Source organism: Haliotis cracherodii, unplaced genomic scaffold (genome assembly GCF_022045235.1).
Source record: "Haliotis cracherodii isolate W230 unplaced genomic scaffold, xgHalCrac1.p SCAF_4, whole genome shotgun sequence".
NCBI classification, from domain to species: Eukaryota; Metazoa; Mollusca; class Gastropoda; order Lepetellida; family Haliotidae; genus Haliotis; species Haliotis cracherodii.
The window spans coordinates 17,686,056-17,698,928 of NW_027266297.1; the positions used below are offsets into that span (position 1 = coordinate 17,686,056).

Sequence of the window (12,873 nt, forward strand, 5' to 3'; positions counted from 1 at the left end):
GGCATTGCCTTCTGTTTTCGGACATGCTGCTTCTACCTCCCGTGATGGCTTTTGCCAACGCTGTTCCTGGAGCAAAGATTGACCCACAGTACTATGACCCATATGTGGCGAAGTGTACCGTTGCCCTGGATACCTCGGATTGAAGGAACATCGACAGAAGTACAATCCCTTCTGTGGTGAGGCCTCACATAAAGTCGTTCGTGGTATTTGGAAGAAGGAGAAAAGTAACAGGTGGTTTATTACTTTCAAAAACAGGAGCAGTGCGAATAAAGTGTGCAAGGTTGGTGCCCTAGTGATAAGCCAGGGGATTCGGATTACCACCTCCCCTATGAGAAACAAACAGTGAGGTTGAGATGCCACTGACTCCCCCTGAACTTGAGGCTAAGTTTTTTAGCAAAATACTTTTCACAATTTGGAAATGTCCTTGATGTGGCCTGGGACAGTACTGTTGTTTCAGGGGACCTTACATGTAATAGTGGTCTGGCCATTGTTACTCTTGAGGTGAGTGATGAGGGCAGGAATGCGATTCCATATATTGTTCGGTTTGAAGATGGAGAGACAATGTTAATTACTGCTCCTGGACGCATGTCACTCTGTTTCAAGTGCCGAAGATTAGGTCATGTGAGAGCAGTGTGCCCTAATCCACGGAAGTCCAGAAATCCACCAACTGAGGAGGATGACTTACCTGGATCATTGTTTCCACGTGGAATTGTTTTAAATGGTGCCTCCAGGAAGCCAGATGATGAAACATCCCTGTCTGATGTCTCCGACAAAGTTCTGGATGAAGTTGATGCCATTGAGAAAGGACAGGCTGTGGACTTGATGGATGGCCAGTGAACAAGATGCTGATATGTCAGAAGGTTAAACAGAGGAAGAACTTGTGAACTCTGAGGATCGCATTGGTCAAGTTTTGGGCAGTGAAGAGTCTGACGGACATGAGGACACCTCCAGTGTAGTCGAAGGCAATGAAGATGTGCATCATAGGACTGAAACGTATACAGAAGCAGTGAAAAGGGTTTCACCTCAAAGGACTCCTCCTTCTACACATGGCTTGTCAGGTGTGCCATCTGGTGTCGTAGCAGCAGCTCTGGTTACTCTGCAGCCAAGGGGTGTGGTTTGGCTGGGAACATCCGCTTCTGAGACCAAGATGAAAAAACAGAGAACCGCTCCACAGGATGATATTCTTTGAACATGCTTTCACTAGACACGGACACGAAATCGCCTATGGACAATGAAATGGAATATGGACTTAAACATAGACATACTGGACTCTTCCCTATGGAAGTGATATCTGTGTGCTTTGACGTTCTCTTGAGTGATTTAAAACTCACTGGATTATTTGTGTATTTTTCACTTTTTTCACTGTTGACATATTCGTTAAGGACTATCTCCTGTAATGGATTATCTCTTTCACGTGAGTATGCTTGTTTAGTTTTGGTGATGATTGAAGTTTATGATGGCACCATCTAACGATAACGCGCAGAGAAAGAATGCTAGAATGGTTTCCATTTGTACATTAAATTGTTCTGGTTTAAGGGGAGGGATTAGGAGGAGAATGTTGAAGCATGAATGGAAGGCTATGAATGCAGATGTTTGTTTTTGCAAGAGACGCGCTTTGCTTGTGTGAAAGAGGGTCAGAGTGTTGAAAGAGAGTTGGAGTGCAAGGCCATATGACCCATATGTGTCGAGGTGTTTTGTTGCCCTGGATACCTCGGATTGCAGGGACATTGACAGAAGTACAATCTTTTTTTTGGCGAGGCCTCACATAAAGTCTGTTGAAGTTCGTGGTATTTGGAAGAAGAGCAACAGGTGGTTTATAACTTTCAAAAGCAGGAGTAGTGAGGATAAAGTGTGCAAGGTTGGTGCCCTAGTGTCAAGCCAGGGGATTCGGATTACCACCTCCCCTATGAGAAATAAACAGTGAGGTTGAGATGCCACTGGCTCCCCCTGAACTTGAGGCTAAGTTTTTTAGCAAAATACTTTTCACAATTTGGAAATGTCCTTGATGTGGCCTGGGACAGTACTGTTGTTTCAGGGGACCTTACATGTAATAGTGGTCTGGCCATTATTGGTAATACTCTTGCAGGGAATGATCGATCTAAAACTCTATTGAACATTCAGAGTAATTATTATTGGAAGGATCCATTTCGCTTTCAGTATCCTAGAAGTATTGTCACTACATGGTGTCAGGGTAAATATACTCTTTTTAAAAGAAACGCAACACGGTTATTTTAGGCCATAAGAGAAAAATAAGCGGACAAAGAGGTATAAAATGAAGAGGTTTAAAGTGTCAGAGAAAAAATTCCCGGAAGAAAATGATAACAGCGAGAACATGAAAACCATTAGTCGGGAAACACGTACGATTCGGAAGAAGTGCATTAACAAAAGGGCCATGGAGCTGCACGTACTGCACGTGCAACAGCACTATGAACGGTAGTAAAGTGCAGGGTTTTTGATTGCCAGGCATCTGCGTCAATCGAACAGTGACAGTTCAACAACATGTCAAGATTAACAGAAGTGCAAAGAAACAACGTCATAGACCGCATGCAGGCAGGGGAATTACGATCAGGTGTAGCAAGGGTTTTCAATGTAGCACCCATCACCATCACAAGGCTATGGTATCGGAAATCAGGAAGTCTAATGTGGCTAAAAATGATGCCTGGAAAGATATTCAGGAAAACGGGACCAAAGATAAAGTGTACAAGCGAGAACTATTTTTTCAAGGAATGTGAAACCTGAACTGAGACACTGATATTAATATGTTCTAAAAGTGAACACAGTCTCGTATCATCTATGTCAGTTGATCATGAGGCATATTGGAGAAAATATCGCATGTATTCAGGATGGCAAAGTGGACTAAGTGAAAGAAGAGTCGCATTCGATAGACATTTGCAAAGCATGGCAAAGTAAGGTCAAGCCAATACACCCATGCAAACGTTGGACTAAAAACATCCAAGGTGAATCGAGGGAAGAGACAGGCCTGCGTAAGGAGTTGGCCGTTAAGAGATTCCAAACGGAAGTCAAACTATAGGAGAAAAGACTGTCGAGATACGAATTAAAAATTGGAAACATGGACATCAGCATGAAATGAGCATTTAATGAGGACACTCCACCTCAGGTTCAGGACTTTCTTTTAAAATTATGGAAAAGAAGATACTGACAAGGAAGAGTTGAAGTCCATAGAAATATGGAGTAGGAAGGAGATATGTTTCCAGACATATGGGGACAACTACTGCAGAGACAAGAAATGTATGAAGGAAAAACGAAGCAGCAATACCCATACAGATGGATTTAAACCTAAGGAGGCAACCACGTGGACGATACGTGGAGGATCGATACAAGGTATATTCACAAGTGGAAAGAGTAGGTTTCCATCCTCGAGGTGACGGATTCTATGGAAATGTAAGCCACTGTGGTCAAGAAAAGAAATAGAAAACATCCTGATAAAAATTATGAACACAACCATAATTTAAATTACCGCCATCAAAGAAACCAATACAGGTAAAGACAGATTCTGCGAAGCCCGAAGCTCGGATTGATCCTAAAATAATAAATCTCTCAAACAGAAAATTAACAGATACAGAAATCATATTATTAAAACAGGATCAGAAATTCACGCCAACACAACACCAGAACAATGTAGATTTGAAAGTGGATATACATAATTTTTGTAGACGACTGAGACTTTTGGAATATTTTGAAGGCTTTGAAGAGAATAATATAGTCAACTCACAGGAAGCTGCGACATCAAACGTAAGTCATGAATCTAAGTGTCCTTCATTAAGAAACAAAAGTGGGTTAAAACCTAAACGAAATAGAGACAAATATTTGGCTGAATTTAAGGATACTATCGAGAAATTTCCTTTAAATAATTTCAACAGAGTTAAACACAATTTATCGTTTGAGGAGAGAGAAGCACTAGCGGAAATGAAAAATGATCATTCTATTGTAATCAAAGAGGCTGATAAAGGTGGAGCGGGGGTCATTATGGATTCGGCATTCTATGAAACTAAAGTGAATGAATTGTTACATGACCGGGAATTCTATCAGGAAACTTTCTGGTTTGGTTTGTTGTTTCACACCGCACTCAGCTATATTCCAGCTATAAGACGGCGGTCTGTAAATAATCGAGTCTGGACCAGACAATCCAGTGATTTACATCATGACCATCGATCCATGCAATTGGGATCGATGACATGTATCAACCAAGTCAGCGAGTCTGACCACCCGATCTCGTTACTCGCCTTTTACGACAAGCATAGTCACCTTTTACGGCAAGCATAGTCGCCTTTTACGGCAAGCATGGGTTGCTAAAGACCTATTCTCCCCAGATCTTCACGGGTCCTATCAGGAAACTAACGACCAAGAAAATGCTGCAGTACAGAAAATAACAAAGCACATAAGACGCTATTCTAATCACCTCCATTAAAAGGAACAAGATTATTTATGTAATTACAATCCGAAGACTAAATTTTTATGGACTGCCAACAATAAACAAAAGTCAAGAGATAAGGAACAGAATTGTGAATATGTGGAAATCACTAACACTAAATACTTATCATTTAGGCCTATTGTTTGAGGCCACAATAGTCCTACTCAACGTTTGAGCAACTTAGATATAATTCTGAAACCTCTCACGAAGACAGTTCCACCTACCGGAAGTCATACCGACGGATGCTGTTCTCGTGACCTTTGACGTGAAAAGTTTGTATACTAATATACCCCGTGATCTAGGATTGGTTTGGTTTGTTTGTTGTTTTACGCCGCAATCAGCAATATTCCAGCTATTTGACGGCGGTCTGTAAATAATCGAGTCTGGACCAGACAATCCAGTGGTTAATGTCATGAGCATCGATCCACGCCATAGGGAGCGATGACATGCATCAACCAAGTCAGCGAGCCTGACCACCCGATCCCGTTAGTCGCCTTTTAAGCGAGCATAGTCCCCTTTTACGGAAAGTTTGGGTTTCTGAAGACCTATACTATCCCGGAATCTTCACGGGTCCCATGATCTAGGACTTAAAGAAGTGCAATATTGGTTGAATAAGCATCCAGATGCTCTGGACTGCAATTTCACGCATACCTTTATCATGGAATCTTTGAAATGTATACTGGAGAACAACACGTTATATTTCAACAAGAAGGTTTATCAGCAAGTAAACGGAACAGCCACCGGAACAAAGGTAGCACCCACACACGCCACACTGGTAATGGGATACATAGAAGAAATGTTATATTCCAAAGTAGAACATTTGATGGATGTAAATACAGCTAAAAATATTCGTGAAACATGGAAAAGATATCTGGACGACTGTTTTATTATTTGGTTCTCAACAGTGAAAGAGTTACACGATTTCCAGAAGATTCCGGATTCGATCCATCCTCTGATTTCATTCACTATGGAATGTTACCACAATGAGATTTCACATTTGGACGTGAAGTTTTAATTAAGCAAGGGGACCAATTGAAAACAGATATTTACTACAAGCCGACGGACATTATCAGTACCTACAATTCAATTCATGTCATCCGCGGCACACTTAAATTAATATGTCTCCAACTACAAGGATATCCACGTGGAGTGATTAAAGACGCTGTAAATAAAGAAATGGAAATTCCACGAGAAACATTAATGAAAAAAAACAAAAAACAGATACAGACACGGACATTCTTCCATTTGTGAGTACCTACAATCCTAGAAACTGTAAAATTATGCCCCTTATGAAAGCCAATCTTCCAATTTTACAGCAAAGTAAAACTATGAAATCAAGTTTATCTAAGTGTAAACTTATACGCTGCACTAGACAGACTAAAATTCTTAAACAAATTCTTTGTCCATCCAAATACTCACAAAATATACTCAACAACAAAAGTTCCTGTGACACCAATATTTTAGTGTATTTTTCAAACAAGTAAAGTTTGGTTTTCAATATTACAGTACATGTATGGAATCAAGTCACAAAAACGCAACTGCTACAGAAAAGCATGTATTCTATGCAAAAGTTGACTTTTACGCAAGCCCAATGCATATCACTAGCCAAGAATGGGTATAACAACATCTGCGTTAACGGGATTCCATATGCATTGTTTAGCATCGTGTCGACAACAACCACTCAGAAAAACACCAAAATTACGCAATTATTCCACATTACGAAATGTCACGCCTGTCCGAAAATGAGCGTCTGCGAGCCATTGGTATGCTTGAAGCAGGATCGAGTCAACGTGATGTTGCAAGACAATTTAGCGTCCACAGAGACACCATTTGGTGTTTATGGCAACGTTGGCACCAGACGAATGCTGTCAGAGACCATCCTCGGAGTGGCAGGCCACGCGTAACCACATCTTCCCTAGTTCGGCTAGGGTGGAAACTGGACTTTTAAAGTCAGTAACTCCCTTGCCTCGGGAAGATGGCGTAACCAATAATCGAAAAGACAAGTGGATTCGAACAACACACCTACGAAATCGATTCCAGCCAGCAACAGTGACTGCAAGAAGCATCCCTGGCCTTCGAGGAATATCTTCACAAACCGTACGTCGTCGCCTCTGATGTGCAGGGATTGGCGCCAGAAGACCCGCCAGACGTCCCATTTTGACAGGAAACCACCGTCAAGCTCGTCTACTGTGGCGCAGACAGCGTCTACGCTGGACGGACATGCAGTGGGGGACAAGTTCTATTCACTGACGAGGCTCGTTTTCACCTCAGCCACAGCGATGAACGGATTCGAGTGTACCGACGTCGTGGTGAACGTTACGTCAATCATTGTGTCATGGAAGAAGGTCGGTTCGGGGGCGGCAGCGTTATGGTATGGGGTAGGATTACAGCTAGACAGAGGACCCGTTTGATAGTGGTAGAGGGAAATCTCAATGGACAGCGCTACCGCGACGAGATCATCAGCCCTGTTGTTCTTCCGTTTTCGCGTCGTCCTGGCCTAGGCAGTAAGTTTCAACATGACAACGCCCGGCCTCATATTGCTCGACTTGTTCAGGATTCTCTTCAACAAAACAACGTGAATGTCATCCCCTGACCGGCTCGCTCCCCTGATCTCTCACCAATCGAGCACATGTGGGATGAGATGGTTCGGCGCCTTCGACGTCAACCACGTGTTCCACAGGCACTCCAGGAACTTCGAAAAATGCTCCAGCAGATATGGAGAGATATCACACAGGACTTTGTGCGACGCCTGGTCAATTCGATGAGACGAAGATGTGTTGCTTGCATCGCAACCAGAGGTGGACACACGCGCTATTGATTTGTAAATTGACATTTTGGCATGTTCATGTTTTTTTTATGAAATCACGCATTTTCTGAAGTCAGTATGGCAAATTAAACCATTTGAACACTTACAGGAGTCTTTTATCTGTTGCAAACCGAAATTGTTTCAGATTTGGTAAAAAACATTACTTTGCATAAAATCTTATTCAATGTCACAGGAACTTTTGTTGTTCAGTATACAAATACCGTCAGTGTAACACACCTCGATGTGGAACTTGCCAAATAATAATTGAGGACTGCAAATTTCAATTTTGCCAAGATAAGCTATTTACTGTTAAAAACAACATTAACTGTCACAATATAGATGCTATATGTGTTTTAACATGTGCGGGATGTGGTTAGCATTATAACCTGGTATGCAACTAAACGACCGAATCACTGTACACAGACAACAAAATCGAGATCCAAATGTACGTTGTATAAATGTAAGCAAACACATTGATGAATGCGGGAGTGGTCATTTTACTGTCTTTCCGTTCAGTACATTATTTAATAATGACAAACATTTATGAATGGAAAAAGAACAGATATTCATTAGGCTTTTGAAACCTAAACTTAATTCAAAAGCATAATTTTCAAAACTTCCCCATGTAGCTCAATGTGTATTTGTGCACTCACACCATAATGTATTCATACCTGCCACTATTATCACTAGCTATGACGTCAAAATCATAACGTTGGCTGTCGCCTAGGACTACGTTTTACTTCTCCCTCTATTGTCACCGTTACATCAGAGACAGTATGACGCCACAAATACTACTGTTATGCGTCGCCTAGGACTACAATGTAAGTTAAAGTTTTCATTACACCTGAAGAGCCGTTGAACGGCGAAAGATCTTGTGTGGATAAAGGAGTTTTGACAAGCACGAATATCTGGACTCTATTTTTTCTAAATTTAATACTTAATACACCTGATAAAATCACGATCATGTAAAGCAGATATATGTCTGTTTCAGGATCAGACCCTTAGTCGACTAGTGACAAAGTGTCTCCAGGAAAAGAATGTATGTATAAAACGCTCGACTCTGCCATCTCGAACTGTTGCCTAGTTCTGGTTAGTTTCAACGAACACCCACAAGATGTCTCACCACCATCCTTTATTTTTCAATTCATTCAGGTAACTCAGAAGTACATTTGCTTTCGCTATATTGATCCCAAGTCCATAATGCTCACCATCAAAACTCGTCATTCCATCCGTCATGTTAAAGGTATCGAAAATAGGAACTTTCCACCGTCTTAGGAAAGTCTCCATGTTGCCATTGTATCGTTTTACACTGTCGTACGACTGGGCCAACACTTTCGGGGACTTCATGATACCTGGAGCATGAATCGCCGACCACAGTATTTTTGGCCAAGGTCTGTTATTTTTGTCTTTGTAGTACAATGTTGGTAACAGAAACCTTCTTTGGACATCTGCGTGGTTAAAATGATTGTGAATTCCTATTCCTGTGAAAAGTAATGACTTGCTGTTTAGTCTTGCTACATTTCGTTTCAATTTTTGTCCGAATTTCGAAGAGTACAAGTACTTCATTTGCATATTAACTGTACCATCGCAAGCATGCAGCCCATACATCAGATGCAGTCGACATACTTCTTCTGTGAACATATACATTCCACTGCACTCACTTCTAATATCTGAAAGAAAATATATGAATTGATGTAAAACTCAATCAATATGTATTACTTATGTATTAACAATGAAACAGCTGTATGTGAACTGTTACTCCTCTTAATATTCCAATTTCCAAATGAAGATTTTAATGATAAAATCAGTTAAAAAACAAAAAACATAGGACGTCTTTGTTAAAGTTCATATATCTATCTATCACAACATATGTTTTCAAGTATTCTTTTACTTTTGTCAAAACTTTGCAAATTTACTCCTTTTCTTCATAACCCGAGTCAGAGATTTTAAGTCAGACAGGGGTACTCGTCATACAAGAAACACGTAAATGATTTCACAACATTGACTATTCGACTTACTTTCTGGTACATTTTCACTTATGGCTCCACTGTTCATATTCCCTGTCACAATAAGCAACATGGCCGTATATACATGACGAACAAGGGAATCCCCAACAAACAGAATCGTGCTTCCGCTGAGGATGCTGCAAGCTTCTTGAGGGCTGTGTTCCTTGTAGCCATATTTACTCTCTGAAGGGATCCAGGTGGAATATTCCGCATGTTTCAAATGCCTCATGTCATAGCAGTCAGGACACACACATTCCTCCACAGACTTCATAATGCATTTGTTATTAAAGCAGCAAGGGGTTGTTCCTTTAGGATCACACAAGGCTCTTATCCACTCAGCAGCTTTAGATCCGGTGTGGGTAACATTTCCACAGAGACCGTCATTCCTTTGATTGTTCGTTGGTACGCCGAATCGAGCATTTGCGTGTGAAAGAAATGTCAATATATCATCATCTTCCTTTTTTGTCAAAGTTCTGGTTTTCCAGTGTCCGGTCAATAAATGCGATAATATGTTCGAACGCGCATTAAATGTTGTGATATTTCCGGATGAAGGATAGTAAGACAAATTGATTGTTGACGGTGGATACTGTCCGAAAAAGTCGACGATGTTGCCTGATAAATCACTGAGTATGTCAAACGTAATGACTCCAGAGCTGTTCAAGTACGTAACAAGAGTTACAAACGATGCTATCAGTAACACGAACCTCTTCTTGTATGAAGCCATGGCGTCAACACTGAAACCAAACCACATTTATGTTCAAGAAAAAGGCATGTTATACATTGAACATTATGTCCACCGATTATGTTATGCTAGATAGTTCTATTAATTAGAATGGTCAATACGAAAGTTTCCGTTATCTGATAGATTGATTACTGACAAAATTTCCAATTCAAAACACCATGCTGTGTATAAAACTAATCAATAACTTAAATACACATGAGCATGAAATAAGCACCACACGCGTTTCTGTGCTTCATTGATAACATACTGGTGTAATTCAAGGTTGCATCACGATATAAGAGTTGTAAACAGACAAACAGAACGTCTGGCACTACCATCACACAACTAATTTAGCTGACACTAGCAATCGCTACCGTTTTATTGTCTTTGTCCGCTGGTGTTCATTCTAACAACGCTGAAAAGTATCAGCACCCAACCCAGACCACAGTGTCACACTATGCAGTGAAAAACGACTGTCAACCGCGAATCACGACGGACTCTGCAATCAGTAAATGGTAGATTTAAATCTTCATGCAATGTCTTATACTGACTTACTGAATGTCTAGTGCATGTCTTTAAATTTCATCTGGAAGCAGATATGCATGTCCCATTATGCCCAAGCATGGATACAGCCTTTGGGTGCAGTTCGTGATCAGGCGATTCGCGTTCATTAATCTTTATATTCCGTGGGAAATATATCGCCAAATGAATGATAAGTTCGTATATGTTTACGTTTAGTATGCTTGTTCTACTTATGTTGAATAAACATGTCATGAGGCAGATAGATTAAACCAGATGGGGCAGAAAATCAATCCGATCCTTTCCTGGCGATAAGGGCAAACATATTGCAAGACTGTTTTGATTTTTCTGATAGAGTTTGCTCACTCTTCGTGATTACGCATAGACATATGTAAATAATTCAAAAACACCCACCAACTGCTCCTAAGCTAGAAGTTTATATAAATGCAAGAGATCTATTTCAACTAGCCGTACACAAATGGCGGAGTAGAGTCAGTGAGTGAGTGAGTGAGTGAGTTGGGTTTAACGCTGCTTTTAACATTATTCCAGTTATATCGCGGCGTGTCAGCTTATTTTGGGAGGAAAGCCCGAAGTGATGCAGGTCTCAGACGTTTACCACTTCGGTGAAACCCACGAGCACGGGTATGGTGCTGACAAACCTAGAAACATAATCGGGGTGAACCGGGATTCGAACCCACAATCATAGGTTTCTGGCGTGTCCAGGGGACGCAACTCTGCACAGCGAATCGCGGCGCCTTAGACGACTGTGGCCCCCGTGCCCCCCGGAGTAGAGTCAACCATGATGTCGTTTATTTACAGACCGTCGTGATATAGCGTGACTATTGCTGAGTGCGGCGTTAAACAACAAACAAACAAACAAACATTGTTTCCCTAATATTCATAAAATTCTATAAACTTTACATCATTTATTTGAAACATATGAATCTGTATCATGTGGAGTTGAAGTCATTTTCGGAATAATTCTCCAGCCCCAAGTATGACATAACATTCGCAAGCTACTTGTGTTCACAATCAAATAAGAACAAGAAAAGAGGCATCTCAACACAGCGCTGTCGAGTAAATATGTCGCGTGTTACTCATTTATAATACGCAACAATAACCTGTCCCTTTCTATAAGTTATTGTAAACATTGAAGGGGGGTTAGAAAACGAAACAGACCAGCAAAGAGAGGAGCAAAACAGGCGCTCAAGAGGCTGCCCACGTCCCGTCCAGATGCCCCGACCCCATTCCTCATGCCATTCACGAGGAAGCATTGCCTCCACACCACAGCCCTCCTGACGACATGGACTCCACTTTCGACAATCTGTTCTGAACCCACGAAGACAGAGATGCAATGCAACCACACCATGGTCTCGAAATGCCCAAAGGATCAATGAACGAAGCGTCTCCCCAAGTCTGGCACTTGGGGCAGTGGTGCACAAACCCGAAAAGACACAGCCGAACCCGGTTGTCTCTCCTCTCCCTCCAATCCCATCAGGTTTATGCACGCCATGCACATAGCCATAACCGCCTGACATACGAATGTTGTTGTTTTTCACACAAAGCCATGCTTCGACCAAGACATACAATGACACCATTATGAAAAGTCCTTTATATTTGATAATTGTAATTGGAGGGGAAAACAATATTCAGACAAGCTGATTATGTTGAGTTGAATAATGTCATTTGGACATTTCAGTCATAAAGTCATGTCTTATGGATGTGAAAGGAAAACCAAAAGTGATATAGGTCGTGAACGTTTACCTGTTTGTATAGTGCTGACGGACCAAGATAATAATCTTAACAATATACCAGTCATCAGGATGTCCCCGATATTGGCAACAATAGAGTTGGTTGGTTTGTTGTTTTACGCCGCACTAAGCAATATTCCAGCTATATGGCGGCGGTCTGTAAATAATCGAGTCTGGACCAGACAATCCAGTGATTGAGATCGATGACATGCTTCAATCAAGACAGCGACCCTGACCACCCGATCCTGTTAGACCTATTCTACCCCGGATCTTCACGGGTCGGCAACAATAGGGAAGATGAGGAATGCTGACAGAATAGAGGAATGTTATTGTCAATTTACAGTAATTCGCATAACACTAGTTGATTGAAGAAATTACAACGTACATAAATTATAAATGCAATATCATTTGAAGAAGACTTGCCTTAGTGCACGGTTCCATAGTCCTTTGAACAACTGCAATATGTTAAATACGTGAAAGAAGGGCATGCTTGAAACACTCTGCCCGCTGAATACATTTCAGGGGTGAACATATTTCGTGACATGTGTACCTTAAGGGGCAGATACTGCTAACACGCACGCATGAACGGTAATTATTGATTGTGAAAAGAATACCTGCTATATACCTGTACAAAGCAC

At 41.2% G+C, this 12,873-nt stretch overlaps 1 protein-coding gene across 1 annotated transcript; it reads right to left on the reverse strand.

Moving 5' to 3' along the window:
• Nucleotides 1-8,357: 8,357 nt before the first annotated feature.
• LOC139480417 (uncharacterized) lies at nt 8,358-9,971 on the reverse strand. Its single transcript, XM_071263485.1, has 2 exons — nt 9,257-9,971; nt 8,358-8,908 (listed from the first exon to the last, which is right to left on the reverse strand). The coding sequence occupies exons 1-2, from the start codon at nt 9,966-9,968 to the stop codon at nt 8,358-8,360; spliced, it is 1,263 nt and encodes a 420-aa protein (XP_071119586.1). The 5' UTR covers nt 9,969-9,971.
• Between the last annotated feature and the right edge of the window lie 2,902 nt (nt 9,972-12,873).

Excerpts from the sequence above, each read along its gene's own strand:
- LOC139480417 (XM_071263485.1), bottom strand. The coding sequence starts at position 9,968 with ATGGCTTCATACAAGAAGAGGTTCGTGTTACTGATAGCATCGTTTGTA. Across the intron at positions 8,909-9,256 it reads AAGTGAAAATGTACCAGAAA|ATATTAGAAGTGAGTGCAGT; the intron begins GTAAGTCGAATA and ends ATTTTCTTTCAG.